Source organism: Rutilus rutilus (assembly GCF_951802725.1).
Source record: "Rutilus rutilus genome assembly, chromosome: 10".
Taxonomy (NCBI): domain Eukaryota; kingdom Metazoa; phylum Chordata; class Actinopteri; order Cypriniformes; family Leuciscidae; genus Rutilus; species Rutilus rutilus.
The window spans coordinates 28,712,593-28,733,289 of NC_140215.1; the positions used below are offsets into that span (position 1 = coordinate 28,712,593).

General features: G+C 36.4%; 1 protein-coding gene across 2 annotated transcripts in view; it reads left to right on the forward strand.

The window, feature by feature from the left end:
* Positions 1-20,697, forward strand: part of enox1 (ecto-NOX disulfide-thiol exchanger 1) — a 115,643-nt gene that overhangs the window by 60,928 nt on the left and 34,018 nt on the right. The window contains exons 2-4 of one of the 2 annotated variants that reach the window (XM_084420311.1): positions 3,767-3,898; positions 4,871-5,008; positions 19,762-19,926. In XM_084420311.1, coding sequence (XP_084276437.1) covers positions 3,889-3,898; positions 4,871-5,008; positions 19,762-19,926 — 313 coding nt within the window. In that variant the 5' untranslated portion in view covers positions 3,767-3,888. The remainder of the gene's footprint in view (positions 1-3,766; positions 3,899-4,870; positions 5,009-19,761; positions 19,927-20,697) is intronic. The other variant, XM_084420312.1, reaches the window with a different exon arrangement.

Here is a 20,697-nt window from a genome sequence, read left to right on the forward strand (position 1 = left end):
AATTCACATTGCATATTTTTTTTGTTTAAATATGTGAAAAGCAAGGTCTAGAGACTTTTTTTTTTTTTTTTTTTTGAACTACTTTTAACTTGAGTTCTTCATTTTTAGAATGCCGAGACACAGCAAAAGTTGTAACACACAAGCACAACGGTCAAACACATCCATCTAGCACGTTTACACTGAAGAATGCATAATGCAAAATTGCATTCTTTGTTAGCTTTGAAATTGACTTCTGAGTAATACATGTGCACATGTCAAGCAATATTGGTCTCATGCATTTATGGATGCATTGAGGTAAAATCTGAATGTTTTATTATAATGTGTTATGTGGCATATTTCAGAGGGAAACAGCATATATTAAAATGACAACATATAGGGCAGGACTTGATTTTATGCATCATTCAGAAATTGATTGAATCTCCCTTTTCTTATGATTGGATCATATAAAGTGGTGTTGCCAGAATAGGAAAGTAATTTCACAGACAAAGCAAGTTTTTAAAATTTGATGAAATATTATGAAGATGTGCATGCAATGTCACAAACAATAGCATGCAACCATAAATCATGCACAATAAGACCAGGAAAATGCATTAAGGTACATTTTTATGTCATGCTGACTTTGTAAAGCCTGAGATATGAAATAAAGAAATAATTATTTAATTTTTTTAAATGGAAGTTTTTTTGAATGTTTAGACAAAATAATTATTATATATAATTATTATTATTATGCAATTTAATGCAGTTGCTGATAATTTTTTGGGCAAAAATATGAAATTCTGATAGCTTGCAATGTAAATCAATGAGATCTTTATAACAGTATAGCAGAATTACATACGATGCATAAAAATATCAGTTGTCACGCTATATTTTGCAGTAATACATCTTAAAAATATGATATTTAAATGCTTAGTTTTATGACCAAAGCTCTGTATTTTTTTATTGTGGGAGGCAAAACATAATGCAATGCAGATCAATGATGACTGAGAGATGAATATTAATGAGTAATAGATTAATAAGCGTTCCTCAAAAGCCTGATGTATCATATTTAATATGTACATTTTAACATGATTTTTCAAACTACTAATGTATGGATATTCCAGTAAAGTTGTATCAGTCCAGTCAGTGTTCATATTTAAATATTAATAATAATTCAAAAGTCATTCTTACATTTTCCATAAATGTTTAGAGGTTTAAAGTAACGTATAGACGTTTTTACAAGTACACTAAAACTTGCTATAAAAAAAAGCATAAACCCTCAATCAGATGACAGAAGGCATGTTGTATATTGCGTACAACTGTTTTTTTAACAACGTTTTGATCACGTTTATAATTTCGATGCCTTAGAAATGTGCATATCAAATGTGATACAGTAGGATTTAGAGTTAAGTGCTCTGAGTGCTATTGAGGAGCACCTGCCACGTTTCTCATGCTCCATATTTTTCAACCGGAGATGCCAGCCATTGTTCCAAAAGAGTTAAAATCCACACACTTTTTCACCAGATATCCATTTCCTGCAAATAAAACGCAAACACAGTAACACTGTGCCTAATTAAAGTTGTGATATGATTGTTTCTCAATTAAAGGGAATTGCATCGTGCTCCTAAGTTGATATCCGCGTGTCAGATTTGAATAATGTGCTGTGGTTTAGAGTGGCAGAGAGGAACGCGTTCGGCATACTGATGATACTTCACTCTCACAACCCCGCCGGGGATAGAGCACTGCGCTTTCGCCGCATATGGGATCCATTATTCCAACCCGTATTAAACAGCTTAATGGCCCCATCTCCCAGACTTTGATTTCCAGGATGATATAATGCGTGAGGATAGAGAGTGCTGGAGGAGGGAGGGGGTCGGATCTCACACTTACACACACACACACACACACACACACACACACTCTTTGACCCATCAGCTGATGACATGTGTCATTTTGATGGAAGACTGATGGGTCAGCTGTAAGTCATTCCAAGCGGATGCACTGACAGAATGTCTGAAAGTGGCATTAAGGATCTACATGTCCTTGAAGGCTTTTCCTGCAGTCCTGTTACAGCAGCTGTAGGAACTATTGGACCCGGTGTGGTGGTAAGAGTTTGCACATTAGGATGCGATAATGAGAGTTATTGTGGGATTTCTCCTTTAGTGATTATCATGGCTATTTACAGCTTCGCTCTATCTGAAGAGGCATTTGTGGCTGTGTGTTTGGCTGGAGCGTTGGGAACCGAGCGGCCGCATTGAATAGTCCTAATAAAAGTGTGGCTGTGCTCTCAATGCTGGGACTGGAATCGACTCCAATTCCTGGTTCTGTTGTTTTCTATTCTTTTTCAGTTCTTTGTTTTTTGAAAAATTGGAGGAACGTGTTCACTCTTGCTTTTGTCTACATGATACTCTCATTATTGTTATGGTCCTTTAACCGACATTCTACTGGACTATGAGTAACTTTGCAACTACATCTTCAACTTATTCTAATACTAACCCTACCAGTCTACTAATACTCTACTAACACTCTAATGAGTCAACATAATGTGTTAAAGGACCATCAAAATAAAGTGAAACCCCAGTTTCACCCTTTAAACTAAATTATAGTGTTTATAAGACTAGTTTATACTTTTTACATACTTTTTACATCCACCTGTAGAACAAGTCAGTGTTTGTGTTTAAATGTCTGTTTTAGGTGCAAAATTTGGTAACACTTTACAATAAGGTTCATTAGTTAACATTAGTTAACTACCTTAGTTAACATGACCTAAGAATGAACAACAGTTCATATTAGTTTCAACATTTACTAATACGCTATTAAAATCAAAGGTTGTATTTGTTAACATTAGTTAATGCACTGTGAACTAACATGAACAAACAATGAACAACTGTATTTTTATTAACTATTATTAACAAAGATGAATAAATACTGTAACGACTGTATTGCTTATTGTTAGTTTATGTTAATACATTAACTAATGTTAACTAATGAACCTTATTGTAAAGTGTTACCCAAAATTTTCAATTTAAACTTGTCCAAGATAGGCTAATCAGTATTTGTCAGTCAGCTATTCGACATGCAGGATCACAGAATGAAACAGTGACAAACCTCATATGTGGCTTTATTTGAACTTTTCAGCGTGACATACCATGACAATGAGTTGTTATAAATACATACTACACTACACAAAAAATGATATGGTCCATAAGTTATGAAAACATATGTTTTTACATTGCGTTAACTCATCAAAAATATTGGTATATTACTATAGGGTTAGGGTAGGATTTGGTTGAGGGTTAGTTGCATGCAATTATGCATAATTTACTGTTATTACCATGGTAAGTACATGTAACAATAAACAAGGGCACTGTAAAACAAAGTGTTTTTTTAAATATATATATATATATATATATATACAGTATACAAGATTCAACTAATTTTTAAGTCAGTTCAGTGTACTGTAATTTAAGTTGAAATGACTTAAACATCCTAGTTGATTGTACTTGAAATTTAAGGCAGCATCTTTTTCTTTTTTTTTCAGTGTAGTGACATCATTACGCATTCGAGGAAATTAATCAGATTTTTCATCACTATTAGCAAGCGACCGGGAGGCAAATTAATGATTAGCTCTATAAAAAAAAAAAAAAAAAAAAAGAGGTGTCGATTCTCTTTGATGGAATCAATTCTCGACTCCCAACGCCTCAGAATCGATTCTTTTTGGAAACGATTCCCAGCGCCACTGAATGGCGTCTCAGCTCTCACGTGGTTGTGTCGTTTGTGTGTGCTGCAGGTTCCTCTGAATGCTGTTATGAGTTCCTGAGTGCTCCGTTCTTCCTCGGCCAGCTGTCTTGAAAGAGCAAGGGCTCAGGTGGCAGCAGTGGCACCCAGAGAAACAAACACTGAAGACCGGCCATGGCGAGCGGTAACTAACCTCCTCTAATTATGTCCAGTACCCTGTTTAGTCAAACCACACATGCTTCCAAAACCTAGTGAGCTTCCCACGTGGGCAGCATTTTAAGCAGGCTAATGATGTGAAAACTGTTCCAAACGTAGGCAGGATGATTGTGTTGTCTTCTGAGATATCTCGTTATAGCAAATCCTAGGGCAGACTCGCATCTGTCCGTTGTGGAAAATTAAGCCGGTAAGATTTTTGTTTTTGAAAGAAATTAAAGCTTTTATTCAGCAAGGATGCATTAAAGTGATCAAAAGATAAAGACAAAAAGACTTTTCTATTGTTACAAAAGATTTCTATTTCAAATAAATGCTGTCCTTTCAAACGTTCTATTCACCAAAGAATCATGAAAAAAAAGCATCACGGTTTCCACATAAATATTAAGCGCAACTGTTTTCAACATTAATGATAATAAGACATTCAGTACTGCAACATAAACAGTTTGAAGCAAAAATAGGTCCTGAATAAGGCTCTCAGTCCTGTATTTGTACTGGTTTCAGTAACTTACAGTGACGGAGATATGAGCGGTGTGTCATCTGAAGGTTTTAGATCCTGTCACTGTTGTCCCGGTGCTTGAGTTACGTGTCACTTGAATGCTCCGCTCTTCACCCAGAAATAAAAGCTGCTGTCGGTTAATGAAGATTTGATGGATGAACTCGTGGGCAGTGAAGATTGAAATTAAATGGATGAAGATTGGAGTCTTGTTGAGTCAAAATTGACTTTTCAGTTTTATTTCTTTGATATTGCGTTGTCACTGTCGATTTGGTTACTTGTAAGAGAATACGGCCTTGACACCCTTTGCACGTTCACACAGACAGTGTTCGAGACTCTACTCTAAGTTGCTGTGTGAACGGGACATTTCAAGACTCATACTCATAAGTAAATGAAGTTTTCGATCCCACAGTGAGAACGTAGCCTAATTGACTGTATTCTCTTTTGCAGCAGCAGACGGCATTGGCAGTTTGGGAACCGAGCAGAGCCACGTCAACGTTCCCGTGGCCGATCCCGGTGCCTGGGCCACCGCCATGAACAACCTGGGCATTGTGCCGATGGGCTTAACCGGGCAGCAGCTGGTTTCAGGTAAAGCCTTGCGCCCTCCCTCCAGTGTGTTAATCCTAGTGTTTCATCCACTGCTCTCTCTGCTCTTCCCTTTCACGGCAGGGGGAATAAAAGGCAGATATTAAACCGGGGTTCCCATATTCCCCCTCTGGCAAGCTGCACAGGCACCAGCCTACCCTGCCAAATATGTGACCTTTAGAAGCAAAATTACATTTGGATTTTACATTGAAGCATGTTACAGTTTGTTGAGCTTTATTCTTCAGCTGAGATACTGGATTGTTGTGGCTCTGAAAAGCCCACGGCGTGGTGTGACGGTGGAACCTACCGCTTTCTTGCCTTAAGCCCTGAGCGCTGGTCTCCACTGAAGCTTTGCAGAGATTGTCTGAGAGCTGGACAGCTGATCATCAGCAGCCATCTGCAATCGATCGTCATAACAGGCCTGCTGCTGTTGCAAATACCAGTTGCGCACACACACACACACACACACACACACACACACACACACACATTGGGTTTCCATGTTTTAAACTGTACCCACTGTGGTAACGCTTTATAATAACGTTCAGTTGTAAGTCATTTATAAGTGGTTAGTTACAAACATTCATAAATGATTAGCAAGTGATATACTAACATTTTATGTATGTTTTGTAAATTCTCTTACAAGTCATTTACAAGTGATTAGTAAATGATTAACTAATCATTTACGAAACATGACTATGCATTCATAAATTATTAATAAGTGATATGTTCATTATTTTATGTATGTTTTGTAGATTCAGTTATAAGTCCTTTACATTTGATTAGTTAATGATTAACTAATCATTTACAAAACATGACTATGCGGTTCATACATTTTTAATAAATGGTTACATTTTTTTGTATGTTTTGCTCACATCAGGTGCACAGTGGTTAAAGACTCCATGTGTTTCAGAGAAGACAGCTGTCTATACCCTCACCAATCAGCACTTACACTACAGTACACTCTACAGTGTTCAACACCTGTTATAGATGATGTGTAAACGCATGAATCTGCATCCCCTAATCTAGTGTAAACTATTCATCACTTGTAAATGTGTCACACATCATTCTTGCTAATCATTTATGAATGTTTTGTAAATGAGTAGTTCATCATTAACTAACCACTTATAAATGACTTACAACTGAATGTTATTATAAAGTGTTACCCAAACGGTATATTCTATTCCCCTACACTAACCCTACCCCTAAACCCACCCATCACAGAAAACCTTCTGCTATTTTAGATTTTCAAAAAAGATCAATCTGTTTGATTTATAAGCTTGTTTTCTCATGGGGACCAAAAAAAAAAAATTCCCCACAAGGTCCAAATTTACTGGTATTATTATATTTGTGGGGACATTTGGTCCCCATAATGTAGGGAATACCGGGGCCGCACACACACACGCACGCATACATGCACACTGTCTCTTATAACAGAAACGTTTACGATTTTATCACAAACAGGCGGGACTAATGGAGTGCCTGACAGTTTGCTTTCTCCATACACTGGCAGTTCACCTCTCTTGCTTTGACAGCACTCATGAGTGGGAGTTAAAATAAAGACAAGCTACTTTTTTTAAAGAGTAGTTAGCATCAGCAAAAGCTGCTAATAAAGTAGCCAGCTACAATTAAACTATTTGAGTTATCGATATTTTCATATCTAAATGTATTATTATCCAGTGATGTATAATTTGTCCTCTGTTAGGGTGACAGCATATATTAATACTAAAGTATTATGTAGTACTATATAATATAGTATACAAATAGTAATGAATAGCAGGTAGTCAAATATGTGCCTTACTTTTTAAATAGGTTAATTTACGGTCTTATAAACTGTCCGAATGAACCGATTCTCTAGAATAAACGGGACTGTTCAACATGTTTGTGATTATTCCCCTCCTCATTTACTCACAATACAAATGTGAAATTAAAAACAGCAACAAAAAAAGTCATTTTGTCTGCAAAATTTACACTTCAAAAATTTGGGGTCTGTAAGATTATTTAAAGTTTTTGAAAGTCTCTAATGCTCACAAGGGCTGCATTTATAGGATCAAAATTTCAGTAATATTGTGAAATAATTCAATTTAAAATAACTGTTTTCTAGTTGAATGTATTACAGTATTTATTCCTGTGATTTCAGCATCTTTTCTCCAGGCCTCAGTGTCACATGATACTTGGGAAATTATTCTAATATGATGATGATTCTGAAATGGCATTTCGTATTATTATCAACGTTGAAAACTGAACATTGAACACAAAACTGAACAAGTTAGTGTTGCTACTTTTTTGTTAACTATTCTTTTGAGACAAATAAATTCTCTCCTTGTTTTGATCCTATTACAATTAATATCATGCTAAGGGAAGCCGTGGATTGAGGCAAATTAGGCTCCAGATTAAAATGCATGAGCCGGTATTTCAGATCATGATTATTTATGAGAATTTGGGAAGTCACAAGTCATTTGAATTGCATATAGGTTTTTTTTTTCTTTTCTTGGGTGATTTCAGAAATCATCAAAGAATGAATATTAAAACTATTATCCTCAGCTTCCGAGCTAAAGCCTTTGGTAATACGCCACAGCTGAAAGAAACACTTCCAGCAATTCACATGAGGAATTTATATACGGTATCCTCTTTCTTTCTGTGTTTCTTTCATACACACATGTAGTACATGCAGACTTGCAGCGATATGCCTCTACCTGAAAGAGGATTTTGTCTTTGAGAACAAACAGGCTGGAAAGTGTCTGGCTCCAGAAGGACTATTATGTCGCTGACAGAAATTCAAAAAGGAATGATTGGAAAAGATTTGCCTGGTTTCTGTTGAATATAACAGATTATTGCTGAAATAAACTCTGAGTCTTTGTTTTAATTTCCTTCAGCATGTTTCCAGGCACACTTCAACATCACACATATTGCTCATGGCACACACGCACACGCACACACACGCACACACACACACAGTCCCATATCTGCTCATAAATTTGCTGCTCTCAGAACAGATGCCCACTCGCACAATTTTCGCAGGCAGTTTCAATCTCAGCATTTCAGCACATTTTCTATTGATTATAAATGTTTATTTGCACCAGCTCATTAGAAGACATGCTTTGTCAGAATTTTTTTTCCAGATGGTTTTATCCCGCTGGATTGGTGAAGCACAACAATGAGTGCTCCTCTAAATATAGACGATTTTCCCGCAGTTAGGAGTTGCTTTTGCTGAAGTTCTATTGTGAGAGTTTTACGCAGAGCATGCTGGGAGATTTGGGTTCAGAATTGGTGTAAGCTCTGAATGTATGAATGCATAGATTTACACAAGATTCACCAAGGCTGCTTTAAGTGGCTTAGAAGAAGAAGAAAGAAAGAAAGAAAGGAAGAATAAAACCCAAATCAGGCTCCACCAGAAACAGTTGCGTGCAGTCACGATGACCTAAATAACTACAGCACTGTATTGACAAAGAAACGTCTTCATGAGTGCTGTTTATGGAAGCACCAGGACCTAGAAAGATGTGTGTGAAAACAGCCAACAAGGGCAGAGCTTGTGTTCAAATCTCAATTATATTATATTATATTATATTATTATCAATAATTATCTGCCAATATTCATTTAAAATTCACTACAATTTCTGAAAGCATTAAGGTGGGGACATTAAGGGAGTGTTTATCACTAACCATAAGAACATGTACACTTGGGCTGCATGGTTAAATAAGATAAAACTGGAATCACTATGGCTTATTGTCATGTGTAATCTGTTTTGGTTTCGTTTTCTAAGGGTACGTTTACACGACGGCGATATGCTTAAAACGGAGACGTTTTTCCTTTGAGTTTTCCACGTACTGACGACACCATTGTCACCCGGATCCGCGAAAATGACTAAAAACGCTGTATTCTTCTACCAGGCCGTTAGATGGCGATGAAACTCTATAGGTTGAACACGTAATACGCATGTGCATGACGTCATCGTCTTCAGAGATTCGCGTTTTTGTTGTTGACATGGAGACCGGTTTCAAAAACTTGCACTTTGAAACCCGTTTTCAAAAGTTTGCGTTTGCAGGCACCCAAAACGCCGTTGTCGTGTAAATGGACGGCCAAAACGCATACAAAGTTTTACGGTTTTAGTTGAAAATGGTGTTGTGTAAAGAGCCCTAATGTTCTGTTCCTATATTTCCTGCCTGATTTCCTAGTTAATTTCCTCATTTGTTAATTAGTCTAACACACCTGTTCTGATTCAAGTTAATTACGTTCCTCTAGTATTCAAGCCCTGTGTTTTTTCAGTTCCTTTGTCCGGTCTCGTCTATGTTAATAAGAGTAGTTGTGTTCTGTTATTTTCCAGCAATCTCCTGAGTTTGTATTTAATAAATACTACTTTGTTTTCTTCTCCTTTGTCATGCGCTTTATATTACTACTACAAGCCTGACACTGACAAAACCTGCCAGTTTATTTAAATACTGTAAATATATGCACTGTCTGTTTTAGAGTGAAGTGTGTTCTTTTATACGCAATGGTTTAAAGGGGTCATGAATTGAGGAATTAAAATTGTCCTTGACCTTTTGACATATAAGAGGTCATTGTACTATAAAAATACCCTGTGAGTTTCAGAACTCAAAAGTTCCTTGTTAGTCCAAAAACAGCTTTTATTGTTACCAAGCTCCCAAAACCAACTCATTTCGGAGTTTATATCAGTATGACTTCCGTCCCACCGATTCACGCATGTCATGTAATAGTAAAAATGAGAGAGATGCAAGTACACAGGATTACTCGAGCAAGTGGCAAGTTGCTGAAAAACAGTCTTTGCATTACCTTTGTGATCCTAACATTAAGAAAGCGTGGATAAAAGTTCCAGATCATGTCAGTAAGACACTGTTCGTTTGTTCGCTTCATTTTAATGTTGAAGTGAAAGCAAACACAGTTTGACGCTGGCTTTTCAGAGACTAAAAATAAAAGATGAAGCAGTGCCGACTATACTGGAAACGACAATAATGTGTGAGTATAGAATATGTGTGAGTATAACATTGCTTTGTCTGTTACAGATCATTTGATATGTACTCACTTTACTTGATGAACAATGAATATAAGAACAGCAGTGCGGCAAACGATTGTCATTTATTCACAAATTCGTTTGCACGAAACGCCGCAAGTTATTCTGTGAGCTATAACTTTGGTAACTCCAAGTACTTTCTAAATCTTGGTTGTAAGAAATATAGTTTATGTAATACGCATAAATGTTTCACAGTTAGCAAATGTTTTAATATGTAACAAGATAAACCCCTTTCTGTAGCATCTTTGTTTCTACACTAATATGATGTAATAAAATGATGATAAATGAGAAGATGACTAATTACCATGCCGTCACAGACTGGAGTATCCATGGGATTTGAGGTGTAGATTTGCTTTCTTCTGATTTGGGATCAGACTATGGCTCAGACATGTATGGCTGAATTTCACCGGTTGCCGTTTTTAAGCATCAGAAAATTTCAAAACAGTTACACATGTGTAATGATGGGGACTTGAAATTTATTTCAATATGCAAAACTGTTACCTAATCATAGCAGTTACCAAGTCTTGAATGCGGCATGCCTTAAAAAACAACAACTCTTGAGTATTTCAAAGAGAGGGTCAAAATTACTTCAAACTTATGATGGTTTTAATGTAAAAATCTTGCTAACCTCAAGAACATTATTGTCACGGTGTGGTGCAGGCAGAAGAAGACGAAGGAGAATCAAAAGTTCCAATGCAAACTTTTACTAACAATATAATTCATACAGGTACAGACAGACAGAAAGTTCACACACTCTTAATAAGACGGAGATCGGACAAGGACTGACAGAACAGACAGAACTTAAAGGGATACTCCACTTTTTTCGGAAATATGCTCATTTTACAACTCCCCCAGAGTTAAACAGATGAGTTTTACTGTTTTAGAATCCATTCAGCCGATCTCTGGGTCTGACGGTACCACTTTTAGCATAGCTTAGCATAGATCATTGATTCTGACGAGTCCAGTAGCATTTCTTTCAAAATGACCAAAGAGTTTCAATATTTTTCCTATTTAAAACTTGACTCTTCTGTAGTTAAACCGTGTACCAAGATCGACGGAAAATGAAAAGTTGCGATTTTCTAAGCCTATATGGCTAGGAACTATACTCTCATTCCAGCGTAATAATCAAGGAACTGTGCGGCCGTACCATGAGTGCAGCAGGCGTAGTGATATGACACAGCGCCTGAAAATAGTCCCCAGCTCGGTAACTTCTTCCAACGTGACCGGGACTAAGTTTGTCTAACCTATTAGACCTATTTTCAGGCGCTGCGTCATATCATTACGCCTGCTGCACTCATGGTACGGCCGCACAGTTCCTTGATTATTACGCCGGAATGAGAGTATAGTTCCTAGCCATATAGGCTTAGAAAATCGCAACTTTTCATTTTCCGTCGATCTTAGTACACGGTTTAACTACAGAAGAGTCAAGTTTTAAATAGGAAAAATATTGAAACTCTTTGGTCATTTTGAAAGAAATGCTACTGGACTCGTCAGAATCAATGATCTATGCTAAGCTATGCTAAAAGTGGTACCGTCAGACCCGGAGATCGGCTGAATGGATTCTAAAATGGTAAAACTCAACTGTTTACCTCTGGGGGAGTTGTAAAATGAGCATATTTCCGAAAAAAGTGGAGTATCCCTTTAAATACAAACACAGATTACACTGATTAACAGAACACATGACGGTAACCATAGAAACAAAAGGAGTGGCGAGAAAAGAACAAAGGAGAACAGGAACCAATCAAAATACAAACTGAGAGTCCAAACAAACACTAACACGTGACAATTATAAAACTGTATAAAACATTTATAAACTTTTTAAACATTAAAAACTTTTTTTCTAAAGTGCAGTTCACAACCCCTTTAACATTTGAAAATGAAGAAATTAATACATAAAAATTAGTACTGTAATTTTACAGTTCTACTGTAAAATAAAATTATTATACGTTTTTTTCTTAAATAGTAATAATAATAATAAATAATAACAATCATTTTATTTTACAGTATTATTATTATTATTTTATAGTCATACTGGTGTAATGACAACAATTGTGCAGCCCTACAAACAAGCACTGCAGCTTTTTTTATCATAATCTCAATTGTTGTACACGACAAATAGCTTCAGCTTTAATAGAACCTAAGCAGTAAATGTTAAATGCAGGTTTGTTGTGTGTCTCTTGTTGTGTCATTTTGGCTGCTCTGGATAATTATGCATATTAGCAATGACTGGAAATCTTTCAAGCCGAAAAAAGCGAGACTGTAAAAAACAGCTGAGACAAATTTCCTTACGGATTATGTTTTTGGACTGCAGGGCCTGGGGCTGCAGGGTTTGCCGCTTTGCATTTAGTAATGTTGTTTGTGATGGGCTCTGATTAATGCCGTCTCACCTCTGAAATGATGAGCAGCTGCGTCCTGTAGGAACTAAATGTTTTGGAAGCTGCTGACTTCGTAGTGAATCCAATTTTTATGGAAAACAGATAATAACTACAAATAAAACCTGAAGCAGGTTTTTGGAAAAGAAACAAGAGCTGTGAGCCAAAGGATTGAGTAGCTCTTGAATCATTCTGACTGAAGAAAAACAACATTAAGAAACGATAAATGTGAAGGCGTGTGTGTAATTTACCTGTTTACATTTTGATTTGAGTTTTGCATGGATCTCCTGATGCGTTTCACATGATTGCAGCCGCTATGAGGTTTATGGATCGTAATTTTCATCATCTCTTCCCCCAGCAAGGGATTTAAGATTTTCTTCCAGTTCAAGCATCTCTTGTGTGAGATTTAGTGTTCTCCATTGTATTGTGTCACTACAGGACAAAGTAAGCAGGAGTGTCCTGATTAAGGTTGAAATATTACAACACTCTAGTCTAAAAAACACTGAAAAGTGAAGCTACAAACTAGTTGTTTTTTTCCGTTTTTTTTCTTTTCTTTTTTTTTTACCAAGGCTTGTTAAAAAAACGTGCCTCTACCTATATTTCCGCAAAACACCATAAACATACATACAATTCACTGCAGTTTTCAGTGTTCAGTTTTTTCAACAACTTTCATTCCTTTTCACACAAATTATGATTACAGGGGCAGATTATTAAAGACTTTTGTGTGTTTCCTTGCACAACACTATTATTATGAGCTCAGCACTTACCATTTGTAAACTAATACATTTTGACATTTGCATCACATATTCTACTCCATATGTATGTATTTTCTAATATAGTAAACTTGCTCGGTAGCTCACCTGGTACAGCACTTGCAATGTGGAGCGCACTGCACAAGTCCTGTGAAACAAGACTAAGAAGCAAGCTGAAATGCCATGGTTGATTCAGTAAATGTGTTTTCATATCCCGTTTGCTTTAGTTAACTCTATCAGTAAATTTAGGGTAGGGTTTAGTGTAGGTGTTACATTACTTTGAAACGCGATAGAGCATTAAAGGTACAATGTGTATTTTTTTCGCTGCTAGGGGTCGCTAACCTCTTCAATACAATAGCAAAGGCGTAGATTGATGACGCAGAGAATGAGCAGAATCATGGAACTTGTCGTCATGCCGATGGATCTAATAATGTTTATGGGGAAATATGTTTATGGATAAGTGAATACATTGATGTTTTTTAACATGACTGAGGTATGAAGCAGGGCTAATGAGAGAGATTGCTATAACCAGCGCGAGTCCCGCGGATATAAAGGAATGAGGACATTTCATTCTACCGAACTACCCGCAAATGCTGAATTGATACTCAAACTGGTCAGTTTATTTAACAAATTAAACTTGTGAGGCCGCAGCGCTGTTTCACTTGGTCATAGTAACCATGGCAACATACATGGAAAACTGCGTAACGGCACGCTGTTGTTGTTTCGTTCAAACATTATGGACCATGGCAAGCAAAAGGAGAAATAAAACGAGGATACATTTTGGCGTGGTGTTTTTGAGATGCCGAGAGCTTTGCGACAAACTTCGACTTGACAGAGAATGCTCTTGCATGTGCTTTATTAGACAGGTGAGCAAATGTACATAAAACACATCAATGTTATATAGCTCAACATGATGAAATGTTAGAATATGATCAGTACGATATTCTAATGTTGATCTAGCTTCCTGCTAGTCTCATACAGCCAACAAACTAACACATAGTATAACATTATAACTTATAACACACTCAAATGCAGTGATAGTGTAGACCTAGTGAAAAAGCGATGCGTTACCTCACAAGTTTAATTCGTAAAATAAACTGACTTGTGCGAGTAGTAATTCAGCACTTGCGGGTAGTTTGGTAGAATGAAATGTCTTCATTCCTTTATATTCCTTTAGCGGTGTAATATAGGTTCTAAACAGAGAGCACTTCACAGAGTCTGAACACAACTTCCTTATGAGCATATTTGCTTGAGCATAAATTTTACAGCGCTGACGATATAGGTCTTTGTCATCTGTCCAGTCATTAGATATAACATGACCTAAATATTTGACCTACCTCACACACAGCAAGAGGGCTGTCTAACAAATAAAAAGTCGGAAAAGTTGATTTATTGTCCTCATTGCTTCTAACTACCATTATGTGGCTTTTCTTAGTGTTATATTTAATATCATAATCTAAGCCATATTGCGAGCAGACTTTCAGCATCTGCTGCAGCCCAACGCTGTATGGACAGAGCAGGAGAAGATCGTCTGCATACATTAAATGATTAACAACAATGTTGCCCACAAGACAGCAAGTTTTTAACCTATTTAACTGGTCTGACAGATCATCCATATAAACATTAAATAAAATAGGAGACATAATTCCTCCTTGTCTCACTCCATTACTGACATGAAACGGAGCAGATACAACATTATCCCATTTAACCTGAAACGTTTGATGGGCATACCAAAACACAAAAATTCTCACAAAAAATGTAGGAGCACCTCTATCAAGCAATTTTACAAACAGTCGTTCATGATTGATTCTATTAAATGCCTTTGACGCATCAATAAAACATAAAAATGCATAAAAAAAAAATATATATATATATATATGTAACAAAAAATATATAATATATACATTATATATATGTAACAAAAAATAAATAAATAAATATATATATATATATATATATATATATATATGTCCTCATTCCTCATTCCCCTCCCGGGACTCGCGTGTGGCAATCTACACCTTTGTTACTGTTTTGAAGAGGTGAATATATATGAAAATATGAAAATACATATTGTACCTTAAAAGGGGTGGTTGATTATGATTTCACTTTTCTAACTTTAGTTAGTTTGTAATGTTGCTGTTTGAACATAAACAACATCTGCAAAGTTACAACGCTCAAAGTTCAAAGCAAAGGGAGATATTTGCTTTTAAAGAAATAGTTTTTTTAAGGACTACAACAAACGGCTGATAGGGACTACATGACATTCCTCCCAGGTTAGTGACATCACTGAACCTAAAATTTACATAAACCCCACCCCCGGGAACACACAGTCCATGTTGAGAAGAGGAAGAGTTAGATAGATAGTAGGCACTCGTCGCCACAGTGCAGCGCCGGAAGTTCGTGTAAGAAACATGCAACAAACAAACACAGTTGTTGTAGTACAGCACATTTGTGAGTCTCCTCAAGCTGCCACATACACACAAATGTAATAGCATGTCACTCTGTAGGCATCTTACAACAGTTCCCACACAAGCGATTTTATAGATTATCATGACAGAATATGCTAATCAAAGACTTGAAGATAGTTAACTCCACATCACCAACATAAATTCATCAACTAGCCATCCAGAAACGTCCTGTTGCTCTACATGTCGTCACTTCTTCTTGAGTCTCTCCATCATTCCAGTTTGGGTTTTTCCTGGGTCAAAATTGGTCTTCGGTGGTGGCTGACCGACATGGTCATCCACACACAGCAAAGAGTACCCTAGTACCCACATGATCCGCAAGCCCAATATTGACAATAAATGTTCAATTTAAAATAAATACAAAGAAACAGTTTGTGATTTTTTTTTTGTGGTAATTTACTACACATTGTCATAGGCCTATACATACTGTGGATTATTAAGGCTAAATTTTACTAAACACTCTTGCTAAATTAGGTAAGCACACTTACTTTATCATTTCAGATTAGGGGTGGGAATCTCTAGGCACCTCACGATTCGATTCGATTACGATTCAGAGGGTAACGATTATCGATTATTAACGTTTTTTTTTTTTTTTTTTTACTTGGGTACTTTTAAAGCAAAGTATTTATGATGACCCATAACGAACTTACTCCCATCTTCCTATATTAATTTTATTAATAAAACAAATGGAAGTGATTTGAACATTGCAAAGAACCAACATGAAAATAAATGTGTGCCTGTACTAGTAGCGTACTTGAAGTAAATTAATACAAACTTCAGCATATTCTGAATCTCTAGGATTTAATAATAGACTTCTAACCAACATCCTCTGGTTATTTCCAATGAGCAATATAATCCTTCAGACAAAATACATTTTGCTGTAGCAAATTCACAAACAGTTTTCGTTCAAAAATATAGAATGATGTACCAGCAGCTCTCATATAATGCTTGTGGACTTATGCATATTCTGAATAATTAGTAACATACAAAGCCTCTCTTATTCACAACTAAATAATAAAGAGGTATGACTTGAAATGTTTGCTGTATACCACAATCAAAAACAGCTTATACAAAAAAAGTGAATGAACATCTGCAGAGAGCACAGTCAAAATGTAACTTTTTGTGACTGGCATTGCACATATTGCAGGGCAGTATAACGTAAGTATAACAGATCGGTTTACAGTATATTGATGTGAAAACTAAATAGGCTACTGAAAGCAGCTTTCATACAAAAAATACTAAATAGGTAACAATGAAATTGCCAATTTTCCATACGCTAGCTTTTAACGAAGAGGGTGCCGTTCGAATTTGGCGCTCAGGCATCATGCGTCTGTTATGTGCGCGCCACAGACTGCACGCGCACTGCACGTCCGCTAGAGTTCCGCCTTTTGCGTTTCGTCAATATTATTTTTTTTTAGAGATTAGATTTTTTTGACATTTGTGAATCGATTCAGAATCGTCCACGTCCGCATCGCGATGCATATAAGAATCCGCGCGGTGCTGCCTGTGATCGTTCTCTCCGTCACTCCGTCAGTAGCCTGCTTCACTCACAAAACCCAATTACAGATCAAATAAGGCTTTGGCGGGACAAAAAATCGTTTTGGCGGCCGCCAAAAAAATTTCAATGTAGGAAAAACCCTGATAAAAGGCAGAACAGTTTCTGAAATTTTAGTGCTTGTCTGCGTGAGGTAATCAGAGCTGCTAACACACACACACACACACACACACACACGCACACACACAAGAGCTCTTGAAGCTCCGCCCACTGTGCCGGGAGCAGCAGCACATTTGCATTTAAGGGGACACACGCCGAAACAACGCGTTTTTGCTCACCCTCAAAAAGGGACCATTTTAACATGCTGAAAAAAATATGTGTGGGGTATTTTGAGCTAAAACTTCACATACACACTCTGGGGACAACAGAGACGTATTTTACATATTGTAAAAAGAGGCATTATACCACCCCTTTAAAGTATTTTTTTGTTTATGCTGAGTTGGCTGATATGGCTGTCGTCTAGCAGCTTAGATGCAAAAGGTTTCAGCTATTGATATACTATTTTAAAAGTCAGTTGTCGTTGATTTAGTTCAAAAACAAAAGTGCCCAGCAGTAGTCTGTTTATCAAGACAAAACGAGTTATATTGGGCTGGCCATGTGATAAAAAAAAAAAAAAAGCCACTAATAAGTCTTCATCTCATGCGAGTGAAGATTTTAAACATATTGTAAACACAGTACTATTAATTTATCTGTATATCAACCTGTTTTAATGAGAACACATTACTTAGTGCTTGTTTAAGTGGTTGACTCAGCACAGTAATTATAATTATATAGTTTTACTATATATTATAATTATATAGTTATGAGGCCAAAATTACATAACGACTGATTAAAAGGAATGTTAACTATTATTTTATTTTTTTTGGTTATAAAAATGTAGTAGTAGAACAACAAAACAAAATCTAGACAGTGAGAAAGCAGCTGGCAACCTCAAGATTGTTTTTGTTTTAACTCAAGCTCTCAGCACTCTCACTTTTGAGTGTTAAGACTATTTTAATTCTTATCTTATAAACACAACATTAAAGGGATAGTTCACCCAAAAATGATAATTCTCTCATCGTGTCACCCTCAAGTTGTTCCAAACCTGTATGAATTTCTTTCTTCTGCTGAACAACAAAAGAACATATTTTGAAGAGTTGATGGACCCATTGACCACCATAGTATTTTTTACAATGGAAGTCAATGGAGCCCATCAACTGTTTGGTTATGCATATTCTTCTAAATGTTTTCTTTTGTGTTCAGCAGAAGAAAGAAATGTATACAGGTTTGTTGGAATAACTTGAGGGTGAGTAAATGATGACGGGTGAACTATCCCTTTAATGACAGTAAGAAGACATTAGTGGCATATGGTACTTGAACACTTTATTATCATACTGTCTTATATAACAACTTATATGAAATATATATCAAGAAATATTATATTTCATCCATACCGTAACCGAACTAACAAGCCAATCAAATCATGAATGCGTTTTATTTGAACCATTATTGATGATTGATGAACTTGACCAGAGTGAGTGATGACTCAACTGCTTCTGTTGAATTTCAACTTTAACAGTTTCAGAGGTTTCAAATTAGCTTCTGGCAGCTTTACAAAATCAGCTCATCAATGGGAAAATCTTTTCTGCTCCTTGGTTTCATCAGTCAAGTTACCTTGGAATATGTACCATGTTCCATTTAAAATGTGGAAACTTTTGAACTTTTACTCAAGCATGTTTTTGTACTTCAGATTTATTCAAATGCACTTCACTTTTCTCTCCTTTTTTAAAACAAATGCAAACAAATACATTTGTGTAATTAAATTATTGTATTATTCATAATCAGTGAAATGTAAATAGGAATAATGGAATATAATCCATTTAAAAAAAACATTCTTGATTGGTTATCATTCATAGTTGCATTTAGAGCAGTAAATGTTGACACTGTAAATGTTTCTTTTTATCATATAGCGCATCGTCAAACGTATATACATTATAAAGTGTGCATGCACACTGTAAAAAATGTACCCGTAAATTTACAGTAAAATACTGGCAGCTGTAGTTGCAGCCATTTACCTTAATTTTTACGGTTTCAACACCGTTTTTTCCATTTTACAGTTGCGCTGTAATTTCACAGTAAAATACTGACAGCTGTGGTTCCAGCTATTTACCGTAATTCAACAGTACCAATACTGTTGTTCATTTTACAGCTTTACTGTAATTTCACAGTAAAATACTGGCTGCTGTGGTTCCAGCCATTTATCGTAATTCTACCATTTCAATACTGTTTTACATTGTACTTGCAGCAATGGTTACAGCAGGTATAGGACTTCCATCGTGGTTTACAGTGCATCAGTTTACTGCATAAATCCAATGCGTTCCAGTCTCAGATCCTGTGCAGCTTAGTGTGATGAAAGCTCATTGAAGAAGAAACTAATCTTTAGTAGATTTTCTGGGTTTTGGTCGAATGTGGAGTGAGAGCAGTGACCTGGTCTCTTCTCATCTCTGTGAAGCCTTTCAACAGCTTTGTTCTTATTTCTTAGGCTTTTTTTGTGTGATAGTGCTCGGGTCCAAATCAATGACTCTTTTTGTTTCCCTCTCCAGACTCAATATGTATACAGGGTTTTGACCCCAACCTTGGCATCCTCACCCCAATCAACCCCATGATGGCTGGCATCACTCTGGTCCCGCCCCATCCTGTGGCAGAACTTCCTGTTATTAAGGAAATCATCCACTGCAAGAGCTGCACACTGTTCCCGCAGAACCCCAGTAAGAGCCATTGTGTTTTACAGCAGCCTACCACAGCACAATTATTAGAGGTTTCACTATAAAACAGGCACACAAATGAATGCAGCCAACCCTTATTTACTTCTACTGATGTCATGGTAAATATATAAAGTAGCCTACAGTCTGTGCCATGTTGAATGACCTGTAACTGTGGGGTAAAATGTTCCACTGAAAGACCTGTAACTTTATGCCAAACGTTTTACGGTTATTGAAATCACAGCAACCACAGAATAGTGTTTATTAATTCATCCAATGTGGAAAATCAGAGAAAGACCAAATGTTAAATCTGTAGAGCTTAGTCCTATAAACTATAAATCTAAATGAACCCTAAATCATAATTAACTTTAACCAAACAGACTCCAGTTAAATTCATATTCTTAATAAAACGTCTTGTTTTGTTAATGGGAGGAAACTAATGATGATTCATTAAAGGGATAGTTCACCCAAAAAAAAAAAATTCTGTCATCATTTACTCACCCTCATGTCGTTCCAAACCCGTAAAACTGTCGTTCATCTTCGGAACACAAATGATGATATTTTTGATGAAATCTGAGAGATTTCTGTCCCTCCATTGACAGCTACGCAACTACCACTTTGACGCTACAAAAAGTTCATAAAGACAAATCAATATGAATTGAGTGGTTTAGTCCAACATTTCTAAAGAGACACGATTGCTTTATATGGTGAACAGATTGAATTTAGGCTTTTATTCACAATGAGCTTTCCGAATTTTGGCTGAACTAACTGTCCCTT